General features: G+C 41.2%; 1 protein-coding gene across 2 annotated transcripts; it reads right to left on the bottom strand.

The window, feature by feature from the left end:
* Window positions 1-4,661: 4,661 nt before the first annotated feature.
* Window positions 4,662-11,513, bottom strand: ccdc59 (coiled-coil domain containing 59). 2 transcript variants are annotated; one of them, XM_079494414.1, is made up of 6 exons: window positions 11,301-11,513; window positions 11,034-11,264; window positions 8,263-8,538; window positions 7,515-7,683; window positions 6,862-6,970; window positions 4,662-5,584 (listed from the first exon to the last, which is right to left on the bottom strand). In XM_079494414.1, the coding sequence occupies exons 1-6, from the start codon at window positions 11,368-11,370 to the stop codon at window positions 5,420-5,422; spliced, it is 1,020 nt and encodes a 339-aa protein (XP_079350540.1). In that variant the 5' UTR covers window positions 11,371-11,513; the 3' UTR covers window positions 4,662-5,419. The 2 variants fall into 2 exon arrangements, with proteins under 2 accessions (XP_079350540.1, XP_079350539.1); XM_079494413.1 differs by having other exon boundaries at window positions 11,034-11,511.
* Between the last annotated feature and the right edge of the window lie 531 nt (window positions 11,514-12,044).

Here is a 12,044-nt window from a genome sequence, read left to right as displayed (position 1 = left end):
TCCTGTGTGTGTGCGTGAGTGAGTGAGTGAGTGAGTGAGTGAGTGAGTGAGAGATAGAGAGAGACTTCTTATTCATTCCGTTTCTGATTAATGAAATAGAGAAATGTTTCTTTAAATGTTTCTGGTCTGGTTAAAGCCCTTGTGTAAACATTGCGAAAATAGCCAATATAGCAGTTCACAATGCTTTGCATCATACAGTCGCCACATTTTAAACTGTCAATAAAATAGCAATCAATCAATCGCATCGTCAGCTAGTAATCACTTGTGCCATGTCATGTTGTAGTAGAAACACTACAACATGACATTTTTATAATAATAATAAATAAATCAATGTCTTCGACTGCATCCTTATATAGTAGTACATGAATTAAAATGCTAAAAAGGTTAGATTGGTTATTTCACCATTGTATTCAATACAGAATAGATTTAGAGAAAATAAAAATAAATGCACTTCAGCTTTTTTCTTAATAAGCTATAAGAACTAAGGAACACACAACTGGCATGCAAAGGATTATCTTAATTCCACCATACAGAACACATGACAACGTTAATACCTGCACCACGACTACAAAGGACTGTTTTCCAGTTGCAAATCAGTTCAGCACCACAACGTTTTACCTTATTTTTTGACATAAATATCGCTATTAGACCCGAGTCCGATTCTACAAAATAATGCCTTCTAAAACAGTTTTCTGATAAACTCATGTTGCTATAGCCTATCAGAGGTGCCCAAACTTTTTCCATGTCATGGAAGGACCCCATCTCAAACTATTTTGTGCCTGGGATCCCCAGAAGCAAAGATTTGAGTAAAAAAACACTTTCAAAATATATAGGAACAATGATTTGCACACATTTTCACGAGTGACACGCTATGAGCTTGTATGTCTGCTATGATTTAATAGACAAATGAATCTAAAATCACACAGATGCTTTCTTGGTTTTAATGTGTTAAGGCACACAAATATTGCTATTAAAACACATGGTTTGAGTGGTTTTGGTCTGAGTTATATATTTTAAACCTGGGCTATAAAACATATGGGACATATCTCAATGTGCCACATTTGAGAGCTTTAGATTGGCATCATTGGCTTTTTCCCCTCTGTGTTACACTATCGTACCGGCAAGTATACAATACGACTTAACATGAATCCTAGCGTTCCATTTCTGGGGACGAATATTGCACAAAAATAGCAAATCTACAGTACAAGCTCACGTGTATATAGGGCTTTAGGGTTTACAATTCAGGCAAGCACATCAAATGCAGAGATGCCCAAAAGGTAGATGGCGATCTACCAGTAGATTACAAAGGCTGTGCAGGTAGATCACATGACAATATAAAATTAAATACAAAATAAAAAACATTTTGGCATCTGCCACTTGAATTAAGGTGACTTGATTGATTGACATCAAAAAGGGCCTGTCAGCTCAAAGTGTGTTTGAGAGTGTTGCAATCATCGGTAGCATTATAAATTAAATGATTTAAAAATAAACACTACCCATTCCATTTGCCCCCTCTATTTCCCATTCCAAGTGCATTTGTCTTATATGTAACGCCATTGCCGCTATTCCAGAGCCCCCTCAGGTACATATTTAAACTATTTTCAGCATAATATGTTTTTCCGTGGGTGGATCTCGTTGAGCTGGTCATTTTGAAAGTAGCTCTCAAGTCAAAAAAGTGTGGGCGCCCTTGGTGTAGTGCCTCATTAATCTAGGCTAGAATCATAGTTAAACTAAGAACCTATATATGTACAACAACAAAAATGTACAATATAAAAACAGAAATCTGTACAACAAACTATTGGATGCTAGCTAGTTCAATAAAAGGAACCCATCAACTGCATAAATTAAAATGTTTAACCTATGCATAAGAGCATGGTCGTCGAGGCTAGGTCAAGCTACGGGCTGAGGTGGAGTCTGAAGAGGTGGGTCTTCAGATTACAGGTTCATGTGGTTAAATATAATCCTCATTGTAGATGAAACAACAAATAAAAAAAATCGGTTGCAGGCGAGTGCTGCATCATATACTATACCAGTGGTTCTCAAACTCAAACGGGGTTCAAATCAGTGTTGTTTTTGGCAGCAAATTTCTATTTTAGTTGTCGTCACATTTTAGTCACCTGGAATGTATGTGTTAATCTAGATTTAGTCGACTAAATATCATAAGATTTTAGTCGACTAAATCTACAAAAAAATATTTTGGCGGGCCTTGATGCCGTCGTAATGGCAGATTGTATACTTGCTGAAAATAGCCGATCTACAAGCTCACAACGTGTCGCAGCGTGACGCGTTGTGAGCTTGTAGATCTGCTATTTTCAGCATGCAACAAAGTGTAAAATGACTTATAGTGGATCTCTTGTCCACTAGTCCCTTCCTAACATTTTAGTCTAGTTTTTATCTGTTGACAAAATTGTCAATACATTTAGTCTTAGTTTTAGTCATCATAGCTTAGTTTTCATTTAATTTCCGTCAGTGAAAAAAGGTAGTCGACAAACATTTTTGTTCTTAGTTTTAGTCGACAAAAACAACACTGGGTTCAAATGGACCCAACGCGGCTGATACTACAGTGCAGTTGGGGGTCCCAGAGATCAAAAAGGTATCTAATGGGGGGTCCGTAGCCCGATGCATATCAAACTGGGGGTCCTTGACATTTTGAGAATCACTGCTAAAGCCATAAAACATCTTCTCTTATGTCTCTTTTCAAATGGAGGTCCCGTGGGCTAATGTGTCAATTTGGTGGTCCTTGACATGAAAACTTCATTAATGATATGCAAACTGGTAAATAAAGTGACCTTTAAAGTGAGGAGAAGGTATGAGCTTGGTGTTTGGGCTTGTAAACACAGCAAAATGACAAGTAACCTTACATTACAGCACACAAAGATGAACATACTTACAGTTCTGATTGAGGCAATACAGCAATGTTTCTCAAACATTTTCATGTCAAGGACCTCTGGATATCTCCAGAGGTCACCCCCTCATCTGAAAATGTTGTGCCAGGGACCCCCAGAAGAGATTTGTGTTAAAAGAATAATAATTACATGGCATATAAACGGATAGTTTAGTTAGAAATTACCTGAGAAACCAGAGAGCCAATGCTCTAGTCTACAAAGTACCAGTCCTTCTCTGACACAACTGCACTGTAAAACAAGTAGTAACAGACCCATTACATTTAGACATTTACTGTCTGTATAACCAAACAATTCAAAATGTAAACATTCTAAAATGCAATTCAAGGGAAATTTGCCAGTGCATTTTCAAATGCTATAGTTATCACGATACTTTACAGAGGTGTGGCACGAAAGGGTGACGAAAAGTCAGAATGAACTTACCTTTTACAATTGATCCACATGAAAGCAAAGTTAAATCTATCCTCTTTCTCTCAGTATGAACAGAGCAGTAAGTATACTTGGTAGGTTTTTGGAAATCCGTGCAGCCATGTGATGTCATCCCACCATGTGATGTCATGGGGCCGGGCCCCCCAGGCTGCACCATGCAGGCTGCAGTAAAGGCTCTATGCACAGCAGCAATTTTGAAAAGAACTTTGGTCCCTTCCCTACTTCCTAGAGAGGTGTTTACCGATGCTACTAATGAGGGCTCTGTTCCATTCTGGTCAAACAGAGTCAGGGTGCTGCTATTGTGCATGTTGGCTCACTGGAATCCCTCTGCTACACCAGGGGTTCTCAACCCGTGGGTCGCGACCCCTCGGGGGGGGGTCGCCAAATTATTTTAGGGGGTCCCCAAAAAAAAATCCAAAAAAAAACAAAAAACTATTTTCACTTTTTTTCAAAAATAGCAGACCTACAAGCTCGTAGCGCGCCACTCGGTGGCGCGCTATGAGCTTGTAGATCTGCTATTTTTCAATAGCTAAATTATAACATAATGCTTAAAACACCAAAAGGGGTTCCCGCCCAAAATGGGTTAAGGTTATTGTAGCAGTCAATTTATATTGGGGGTCGGGAGGGGGCGGGGCGGGGGTCCCGAGACATTGCCAAAGCATTTCCAGGGGTCCCCGGCCAAAAACGTTGAGAACCCCTGTGCTACACCAGTGAGTCTCAAAGTGTCCTTGAGTGGGTTCCAAATGGCCCTGTATGGGTGTGTAACTCTGAGTGTGTACAAATGGACGGGTCTATTTGGTTCCATTTGTGCACTCTTATGGGGGGTCCTTGAAATAATTAACCAAATGTCTGTCTGTCCTCGCAGACCACTTGGGGGTCCACGGACCACCTGCCTAATAATAACATTAATTTTGTGCCTATCCCTGTGCATAATTTGGTGTTCATATATTCAAATGGGTACATACAAACTATGATTAGCTACGTAACTCAGACAGACAGACAGACAGAGACAGACAGACAGACACACGTGTCTGTCTGAAAACATACTAAAATAATAAGATGGTTATTATAATGAGGCTGATTCTACAAATGCCTTCTAAATCTGTACATCTCAAAAATGTTCAAACATAGCAGATGTACAAGCTGTCAGAGCGGCACGAGATTATTTATCTGCTATTTTGTGAATAGCCAATGCAAACATCTAAAATGACACAGATGCTTTACCGATTTTAATAACTATGTTTAAGACAAAAGTAGTTAAATAATTGGTTTTCTCCATATTAAAGATGGAACACGTACATAAAGAAATGTCAATGTTTGTCTTTTTTTTAAGAACCACATTTATTGGAAGTGTATACGGTAAATACATTAAATAATATCGGTATTTAGATAGACCATTTCCATTGGTTGGGAGGGGGTTGCTCCATCAGTGGTTCCGCATTGATTTCCACAAATATGATTTAGGATTATTAATACCTAAAATAATTTCACATTCCTTGGATGACTGCGTTACAATGCCATCTCGTGGCCTGCGATTGAAATGCACAAAAATGTACCGGCTAGATTAATTGGCCACTACAGCCCGGGAAGTATCTGCACGCCCGGTAGAGTTATCTCATCAAGTCACCTTTGGCCCAAAGGTCGGCACTCACTCCGAAATGAGGTTGAGACCCCTTACCTGTCCACTCAGAAAAGATGGTTAAACAGCACTGTCCATTTGCAGTTGTGGTGGCATCGCAGAGTTGATACAGTACCATTCAATAAATCCTATACTTGGATGACCCAAGTCGCACATGTCTCTGTACGAGCCCCCCCCCCCCCCCCCCCCCCTCCTGTTTTCGCTCAACACTAAAATATCTTCGCCAAAATAGCCAATCTACAAGCTCACAACGCATTGCATTTTGCAATGCGCTGTGAGCTTGTAGATCAGCTATTTTGGCCGAATGCTTGCCCCAGAATAGGGATGTCAGGGTTCAAGTTGCTAAAATAGTTTCTTAAACAGAATATAAGCCATTAATTAAGCCAAATATTGGCAAGTTCCCATTGTTCTTACATCTCTCCTCCAATAGTAAGGTAACAGTAAAGCTTCATTTGGAGGAGCCTTGGATCTTCTGCAGCAGGTATTCCATCTGTACGTTCAGGTTGGGTTGTCCTCTCTTGGTCTTCTTACACAACATCTGATACGTGTCCTTCTTCTTCTGCTTGTACTTCTGGATGGCCTCCTCTTTCTGCTGCTTGTTCATCAGGAACTCCTGGGATGCAAAATAACGAGCGCACTTTTAAACCATGGTCGGCTGCACTGTGTACAGACATGTTTAGAGTCACAGAGGCAGCAAATATTAGAGTCGTTTCCATTCCGATAACATGATTTATCACATGATGATACTTGATACAGCATGTAATTTACATGTACAGTCAATTATTGTATACTTTGAATGCTTCCGTTTTATACTCTTACTGTACTATTTACATAATTATTTTACTAACTCGCAGCTGCATAATTATTAATGGATTTTTTTATTTATTCCTGAGTCATGCATAGATGTACAGATGGAGCCAAATAGACCCTTTCCGGTCTATTTGGTTCCATTTGTACACTCTCAAAGTTACAGACCAAGTATTCATTTGGACCCCTCAAGGGAACGCAGAGAGTCCACACTGGACCACACTTTTTTGAGTGGTGCAAACCACTCCAACAACTGGCTTTGTTAGTACCCGTGTGTGTTTGTGCCTGTACGGGTGAGCATGGTTGCTATGGTTAGTATGTGACGTCACAATAAATGTGTAGTTGCACCACTCAATTCACACAGGTGTGTTTTTGAGTGGTGTAAACCACTCCTACAACTGGCTTTGTTAGTCTGTCTGTCTGTCTGTCTGTCTGTGCTCAAAAAATGAGCATGGTTGCTACGGTCACCCAGTTCACCCGGGTGTGACTTCATTACGTCAGACATTACGTCAGACCACAGCTGATCAGGCTATATAAGACCTTACACCACTCAGTTCACACGGGTGTGATTTTTTAAAATTACACACTGGTTACTGGATCGGTACTCAGTATCGACCGATACCCGTATCGAGAAGGAACAAATGGTATCGGTACATCTGGTGTGCTGGGGTCCTGGACTCACCTGCCACTTCTTTTGACCAGACACTATGAGGAGTTTCACCAAGAGGATGCAACGAGTAATGCGGAGGAATGCGAATACGTGCTGCTGTTTTGTCTGCTGAAGGTTAGGTGTTTAATGTTTTAAATGTGATTTGATCCATCATGGCACCTACTGTATATGGTTGCACTGTTTGCTTTTAAATGATGCAAGTAAAATATTATATTCTATTGCTTCCTATTCTGCTCCATGCTGAGGGCACCCTCGACTACCTGTAGCTGTCACTCACTAGTACAGCGACAAGAGAACACCCTCCCCTGCCCGTTTACCACCTACCATACAAACCCGGTAAATGTTGTTGGTTGCAGTAACTTATTCACCAGCTTAATAAGGCTCTGTGGTGGTGGACGAAAGAAATGTTTTACCTCTTTCTTCATCCTATTTTTTTCTAGGACTTTTTCAAACTCCTCTTTGGTCTTCTGGAAGGAAGTCATCTTGGTAATTTTCTTCTTCATCCGGTTGCTCATAGGGACGCTAAGAGGAACACAGAGTAGTAGAGGAAATCAGTGTGTGCTGAGTTAAATGTTTAGTAGCATAAACCGAGTGCTACAGCTTGAGCATACAAGACCTCTGGAAGTAGATCGCAGATGAACAGCCAGCACACTTCCAAACATAACTTGATATTTCCCTAAGTATTCATAAATCATTACCATATCTCTCTGAGAATCAATAAAGGTTTGAACTTATCTGTATCTGAAAGGAGTAGTCCACCAAAGAAATTACGTATTTCCTATCAATTAAATTACACACCCCATGAAGCCTTGGAATTGAATTCATGGTGATTCTATTGCTTTTGTCACATTCCTGAGTCGACGAAATTATTTGATGATGAATTTTGGTGGCTGGTCAGTAGGAGACTCAATCAAGTCTCCTACCACTCCACTGGTCGTCAAATTATTGGAATCATGAATGCTACAAAAACAAAAAAGATCTCCATGAATCCAAGGCTCGTGTGGAATCGATAGAAATTAAGTCATTTTTTGGGTGAACTACTCTTGCATGTATGGAGTAGCATTACCTCTCTGTTTCCTTGGACTCTGTGGGTTCGGTTCTGTGACTGTCCGATGTTGCATCAGCAGCCAGCTCCGTTTCAGCAGCGCCAGCTCTTGGTTCTGGTTCTGCGGGACCAGCTATCGGCGGTTCTGGTTCTACAGGACGAGCAGTTGGTTCTGGTGTCGCAGGAGCAGCTGCAGTAGTGGGGGAAAAGTACTCACAATTCTTACTTAGAAGTAAAAGTATCAATACTGCAATGTAGAAATACATACAAACATACAAATAATAAGCAAAAGTCTGGAATTCAAAATGAGAGTAAAAAGTTCAAAAGTATTGGCATCAAAATGTACAGAATGATGCCCATGGATTATTCAGAATAAAGATGCTAGAGTGCCCAGCCCCGCGTCCGAAACGGTTGAGAAATGACCAAGTTACCGTGTGGTGGTCCCTCTACTTTACTGTACTGTCACTGTACTGTACTGGCACAACCGAAAGCATAATTTTTTTGCTCCCGATCCGATTCCGATCATTTGATTTTTAGCATCTGCCGATACCTATTTTCCCCGATCCGATATTTATATTCTATGCCATATCACAATAGTACAATATCCCAAATCAGACAATTTCCAGTTCAATACCATGATATAGATATAATATTGATATCTATATCATGGTCTAGATCACGTTTTTTGGCTCCCGATCCGATCATTTGAAAGTGATGTGATCGGCCCCGATTTACAGTACATGTACTTAAGTTACTTTACACAACTGACCAGCGGTTGTTTCCGGTTCTGCTTCTGCAGAATCGGAACCTTCAGTCTTCTCCTCGCGCCCTCGCATCCTCGACTGGACTCTCTTCAGCCTGTTGTTCCGGGCCTGTGTTTTCAGCTCCTCGGCCTCGGCGAGGTACAGGTGTCTGAGGTGCTCCGGGTACTTCTCCGCCTCGTACGACGCACTTCGGACCTCAGGCTTCCGTCTTCTCTCCTTCGACTGCATCTTTCTGTATTCACGCTGGACCTTCAGTTTCCTCTTGAAGGCCCAGCCCTGACCTGAAGGACAAGAGGGGGAAAAGGGCACACAAACAGATGAATGACTGGGGTTCCACCAAAAAAAAAAAAAGATAAACACAAACCAGGATTAAAGCAAAAATAAAATCTGTTAAACTGTCCCGGTTAACAGATTTCTTTCACCTTTGCGTTTATATGAAATATCCGAGACCATTATGAAGATGGACGATGCTTCATGTTGCTAGTTCGACACATCAAATGCTCTAATCTTAAATTAATAACAGAAAATAGTGTGAAATTAAGAGCAAAAACACAACATATCAAAACAAATCCCTAATTATACAAAAGTGTCTACAAACAGCAGAGGAGTCATATGACACACAGCTGGTACAGTATAGATTGTATTGATACCAGATTAAAAAGCTAGGGTAAGTGAAATTCTTTGGTTAAAATAAGTGTTAATAGCTCTCTATTCTGACCCATACTCATTGTTAGAGCATACATGGGCAACTGGCAGCCACATGCAGCCCCCACCTTCACTTAATGTGGCCCACAGGTTAATATCAGAATACGGATATATTATTGCTTTCAGCTGTTACAATTCCAAACATGCAAACATGGCACGCTTTCATTACTTCGGTCTATATAATTATGTAGCTTAATGACTATTACAATGTAACTAACTAAATGCATTTGATGGATACTTTTCAGGATTCCAATTCAAAAACGGCACAAAATAATTCAGGATTTCAATTCGCACTGCAACGCATTTTGAGCTTGTAGATCAGCTATTTTTGTTACGATAGTAATATCCAATGTGGCCCTCTGGAGTGAGTTTGGAGATAGTGGCCCTCTCCATCACCAATGTTGCCCTCCCCTGATATAGAGAAGGGGTCTTCAATGTTTTTCAGGCCAAGGACCCCTGAGTGAGAGATGAAGCAGGGACCCCCACTACTAGGGCAGCGGTGGCCTAAGGGTTAGAGGAGCGCCCTTGTTGCCGGAAAAATCTGGGTGGGGAAGTGATTCTCATCACTCACCCAACACCGCTGAAGTGCCCTTGAGCAAGGCACTGAACCCCCAACTGCTCCCCCTGGAGCTGCTTAGTGGCCACCAGTATAAGACTGTGGTTGTACTAGTCAGCTCCCAGGTTTTAATGTGTGTGTGTGTGTGTGTGTGTGTGTGTGTGTGTGTGTGTGTGTGTGTTTCTATATGTGCAGGGCGTTGCTGAAAATTAGCACCTGTGCTATACTTCCCTGGGTAAATAAAGAATTAAAAAAAAAGAAGAAAAAAAAAATATATATATATATATATATATATATATATATATATATTGGATTCATGTTAAATGTGTATTTTTGTACATTTATTAAACCCTCAATACTTTGCAACCTTGTGCATGAAAATAAAAGGTTTGAGAACAACTGTTCTATTTGCCATACATACAGTACTGTCATAGTAAATCAGTGTAATACATATTATTCTGCCAAAATTTGCCACAGACACATTTGTCCATGTACGGACTACGGATACAGGTGAGCACTCGGTCTGGGGATATCTGGGAAGTGGGACCCTCGATGTAAGATTGGCTATTTTGTATAAATGTAAAAAAAAGAAAAAAGAGATACGGTATTTGGATTATTTTTTAAAGTAAAGTATACAATGGTTAGAAGTAGAACATGCTTAAACATTCGACAAGGGTATAATATTTATAGGCTATTTATTTATGATATCATTTTGGCCATAAACATGTCTGTTTGACTGTCTGTTTGGTCCGATGACAGGTGTCATTCCCCCTTTAATGATGTACTGTGCATGTTCACATCATGTATTTGATTCTTTGTTTTGGACAAAATAGCCAATTTTACATTGAGGTGCCCACCTATCTAGCCCGTCTCCGGACCCCCCGGGTTGAGCTCCTTTGGACCCCTAACCCATAGGGTCCGTTCTCATCGACTTCAAGCGACGTGCTCATTTCAATACGCAGGCTGACTTAGCCTCTCCGACGCGCTGTGGGTGTGATGCTGACATATTCCAAAAGAAGCATATAAGAGCTATAGGAGACAACGGAGACAACCGGACCCCCCACGAACGGCGCCGGAACTGGCTATCTGCGCGTTGGCGCTGGAGGCGGGACAATGGGATGTCAATAAGGAAGTCAAGAGAGAATTTCAGAGCTGCCAAAACGGTCTAACAAAGATTAAAAAGACTTAACGGCTTCTGCGCCGTTCGCCTCCTATAGCTCTTATATGCTTCTTTTGGAATATGTCAGCACTCAGCATTACACCCACAGCGCGTCGGAGAGGCTAAGTCAGCCTGCGTATTGAAATGAGCACGTCGCTTGAAGTCGATGAGAACGGACCCTATGGGTTAGGGGTCCAAAGGAGCTCAACCCGGGGGGTCCGGAGACGGGCTACCACCTATCCTGTGTGTGTACTGTGTATCCCATTGATGACCCCATAACCATATAATAGGCCTAATGTACTGTTGCAATATAATGTAATATCTGTCAAGTCAGACTGTATGAAAGTAAAACGTACCTTCTCCAATACTGCCATCAAACACTTTATCGTCGGGTGTCCATTTCTTCTTGAAATGACCTGCTGCTGGTGGTCGATTATAAGATGGTCTAGAATTATTAGACCACGAACCTCCTCCTCTCCCTGCAAACTGTCCTCTACCTGCAAACTGTCCTCCTCTGCTTGAAAACTGTCCTCTCCCTGAAAACTGTCCTCCTCTGCCTGAAAACTGTCCTCTCCCTGAAAACTGTCCTCTGCCTGAAAAATGTCCTCTCCCTGAAAACTGACCTCTCCCTGCAAACTGTCCTCCCCTGCCTGCAAACTGTCCTCTACCTCTATTCATTCTCTGATTATCCATAATTTGATACTGAAATATTGTATTACACCTCGAGTTAAATCATGGATTTGTTGAATGTTTACAACTGTCACGCTCGCGTCACGCTCTTCCTTCCAAACCTGCATGCGTTTCCTTCGCGGCGCATAGCGATGACGTCGTGGATGGAATCAAGAAGACGTGAGAAATCAATGGCAGAGAAATGGATCGACAGATGGTCTCCGTGTTGCCAGATGTTGTGAGAGAAATAGGCAGCCAGGTCTATGAAAACAAGCCCAAATGAAGCGACTGCTTTTGGTTTTTGATTGATTGAATCATAGATATGGATTGAATAATTAATACAGCCTGCTGAGCCTGTATACACCTGTGGTTTTCAACCAGTGGTCTGGGGACCATCAGTGTTCCTTGAGGGGGTTCCAGGTGGTCCCCCGAGAGTTGGTAACAAAATAAACCAAATAGTATGGGTCCATGGTTTCATTTTACGCTCTCAAGTGTTAAATTATTGTTACACATAGATCTGCATTACTTAATTTACAAGAAGTCTACACAATATTGTAGGACTAGTAGCATGCCAAAGTTTGTGCTATGGTGTTTCAATAAAAGAACACCATTGGAGCAATCCTGTGTGCGGACTCTCTTCTTTTCACTAAGTTTGTGCTATTGCCATTGAGAATGCATTGGGCGTTTAAGTTAAATAA

The sequence above is a fragment of the Electrona antarctica genome, assembly GCF_951216825.1.
Source record: "Electrona antarctica genome assembly, chromosome: 23".
NCBI lineage: Eukaryota > Metazoa > Chordata > Actinopteri > Myctophiformes > Myctophidae > Electrona > Electrona antarctica.
The sequence above is the reverse complement of the archived record's forward strand: the minus strand, read 5'-3'. Positions and strand labels throughout refer to the sequence as shown.